This window comes from Theobroma cacao, chromosome 5 (genome assembly GCF_053813885.1).
Source record: "Theobroma cacao isolate CCN51 chromosome 5, ASM5381388v1, whole genome shotgun sequence".
NCBI classification, from domain to species: domain Eukaryota; kingdom Viridiplantae; phylum Streptophyta; class Magnoliopsida; order Malvales; family Malvaceae; genus Theobroma; species Theobroma cacao.
This window is the reverse complement of record NC_142643.1, coordinates 44,081,926-44,085,124: the sequence shown is the minus strand read 5'-3', so window position 1 is coordinate 44,085,124 and position 3,199 is coordinate 44,081,926. Positions and strand designations below refer to the sequence as shown.

General features: G+C 38.4%; 1 protein-coding gene across 1 annotated transcript; it reads left to right on the top strand.

The window, feature by feature from the left end:
• The first annotated feature begins 460 nt into the window (after nucleotides 1-460).
• On the top strand, nucleotides 461-3,199 carry LOC18600015 (GDSL esterase/lipase LTL1-like). The gene is made up of 5 exons (XM_007030243.3): nucleotides 461-774; nucleotides 875-1,002; nucleotides 1,094-1,336; nucleotides 1,825-2,077; nucleotides 2,746-3,199. The coding sequence occupies exons 1-5, from the start codon at nucleotides 528-530 to the stop codon at nucleotides 2,976-2,978; spliced, it is 1,104 nt and encodes a 367-aa protein (XP_007030305.3). The 5' UTR covers nucleotides 461-527; the 3' UTR covers nucleotides 2,979-3,199.

Below are 3,199 nucleotides of genomic sequence, written 5' to 3'. Positions count from 1 at the left end.
AAATTTGATCAAAAGAGATGTGTTGCTATAACCTAGAATATGCCTAGCCTACATTTTTTGAAAAAGAAATAATCATTTCACAGAACTTAACTCTAACCTGACAAATTTCATGGTTAATATATGTAGCTACTTGACCATTATCTCCTCATAGCTTTATTAATTAGTGGTCTAAATCTTTTGAAATTACCTAAGTTTAATTCATATGATAGTGTCCAGGCTCTATCTATTGCCAGCTATACTTTGATTGTCACCTAGGATAATAAAGATCTTTGTTAAAAATAACCCTTCATTTACATACTGGAACTACTCGTACCAGCAATTGTGTTATGGCAGCCCTTATCTAGCTAACTCCACAGGTGGTAGCACAATGCATTAATATTTGATCCAATGGATTCAGCATTAAAAAAAAAAAAAGGAAGAAGAAAGACCTTATATATAGCCAGGGAGCTATCTACATTTCACAGTCAAGGGGAGGTTGGTAAACTTAGAAGAAACTGTATTTGGTAGGGTATCTTAGAGCCATTTCAATGGATAATTCATCCATCTTCATTTCATGGATGATTCTTGGTCTGCTACTTACATTAGGAAATGTAGCTCCTCAAGCTGAGGCTGCAAGGGCTTTTTTCGTGTTTGGAGATTCACTAGTCGATAATGGTAACAACAACTATCTAGCTACTACAGCCAGAGCGGATGCATACCCCTATGGCATTGACTATCCGACTCATAGAGCCACCGGCAGGTTCTCTAATGGCCTTAACATCCCAGATCTTATCAGTAAGTTCTTTCTTTTGTTTTTTCTGAAGTGAAGTTTGTTCAATTTGCTTTGCTACACGTTTTTTTATGGATTATGTCAATGTTTAAATGTGTTATACAGGCGAGCAAATTGGTTCCGAACCAACATTGCCATATCTGAGCCCGGAGCTCACAGGACAGAAGCTTCTTGTTGGTGCCAACTTTGCTTCTGCAGGAATTGGAATCCTCAATGACACTGGATTTCAATTTGTAAGTCCAATTTCCAAGTGCAATTCCTTTCTTAATTAAGCTATGCCTCTCTATTAGTTATCAAAATGTCTTAAAACTGCTACATCTGTAGGTCAATATAATCCGAATTTCCAAGCAACTAGAGTACTTCCAGCAATATCAGCAGCGTGTGAGTGCACTTATTGGACCTGAACAAACTCAACGCCTAGTGAATCAAGCACTCATTCTCATGACCCTTGGTGGCAATGACTTTGTTAACAACTACTACCTGGTGCCCTTCTCTGCAAGATCTCGCCAATTCTCCCTACCAGATTACGTTGTCTATATAATTTCCGAGTACCGGAAAATTCTAGTGGTAAAATCGCCATTACCCTTAACATACATGCACACCGTCCATCTTTATTGCAGAATTTATTGCGCACAACTACCATATCTAACAGGGCATTGGACATTGGTCCAGCTAGTGAAAAGGCCACAATATGATCTCCAATTAAAGGAGCGGGAACGTAGACTTAGTTATACTATTTGGGGATAAGTGTATCCTTGCTCCAGTTTTTATGGAAAAGAGGCTGATTTATTGTTATACATCAAGTTTGGTTTGGTTGGTGAGGCCAACTTGCAATGTGATGTTTCTTTCAGTTGCTATTTAAAGCCACATTGCATTTTGATGTTTGTATATATGATACATTAACTTTCCAATTAATGTTTTCACTAATGAAGGCAGGTGAAACACCCACTTGTCCACATAAATTCCAAATAGTTGTCTTGTCCCTAATTCAGGGAACTAGAATAGCAATAATCATGTTCCCAATGTGATTATGGATTACTACTTGAATTTTGCAGAGGCTACATGGGCTGGGGGCAAGGAGGGTTTTGGTGACAGGAACTGGACCATTGGGTTGCGTACCGGCGGAACTAGCTCAGCACAGCAGAGCAGGTGAATGCGCGGTTGAGCTGCAACGAGCGGCAGCCTTGTTCAACCCGCAGCTTGTTCAAATGCTAAACGGACTCAACCGTGAGCTTGGATCAGATATTTTCATTGCTGCAAATGCATATGACATGCACATGGATTGGATCAGTAACCCTCAAGCATATGGTACTCCCCTTCGCCTTAGTACACAACATTTAATGCTAACATTGCAAAAATCTCAATAATTATTTTATCAAACTGCAAAACCCTAAAAGTGTTATTCAGTAATGGAGAGCATTGATTCAAAATGTGGTGGATACAAAGATGTGTAGCATGTTTGTTGAGAAGTGATAAACAAGGGAGAAAAGTTGTTGAATGACAGAGAAAACGATGGGTCCGATTTGAAGTAAATGCCATAATAGAATTGAGAGTTAAGGCTGTGGTTTGGTCCCCGCAGACCGTGGATAAAATTTATTAGTAAAGCTATGAACGGCAATGGCCATATGCAACTTGAGAAGCCAGGGGATTCTCTCTATCTGTCCATGTTTAATTGTTCTTCTAGGTCATAAACCTTGCTGTTAAGTACAGATTTCCACACTAATTATACAAACATTTTCAATGCTTTAAAACATTTGTTTGATTCTCAATATTTCAAACAGCAAATGTTTGAAATAATGGAAAAGAGATTTAAGTTTGAAATTTTTTATTTCGGTGTAAGATGTGATTATCCTTAATCATGTTTTAGTCACATTAAATTTCATATAAAATCTTTTATGTAAATTTGAATATAATGATTTGGACATGAAATGAAGTCAACCTTGTTACTGCCGCGTACTAATGATCTGTTTTGATAGGTTTTGTTACATCAAAGGTAGCCTGCTGCGGGCAAGGACCTTACAATGGAATCGGACTCTGCACAATGGCGTCAAACCTGTGCCCTAACCGAGACATCTACGCGTTCTGGGATCCATTCCATCCATCAGAGAGGGCTAACAGGCTGATTGTGCGACAGATCGCGACTGGTTCCACCAAGTACATGAACCCAATGAACCTTAGCACCATCATGGAGTTAGATTCCAGGGTCTAGCTATCTTATACTCCTATTTATTTTTCCTACAAGTCAAGTTTTAGTTTAGTTATATGCGTGGTTGAGAGATTGTCTTTACTTAATTATTTAAGTGTCATGTCACAAGAGGAAATTGTTATTTGTGATATGCTTCAAATAGTATGCATTATGTAACGGGCAAGCATTGGTAAAAGGTCAGATTCTTCTTGAATGATAGCTTGGAAATATCCAGTTGTTCACAA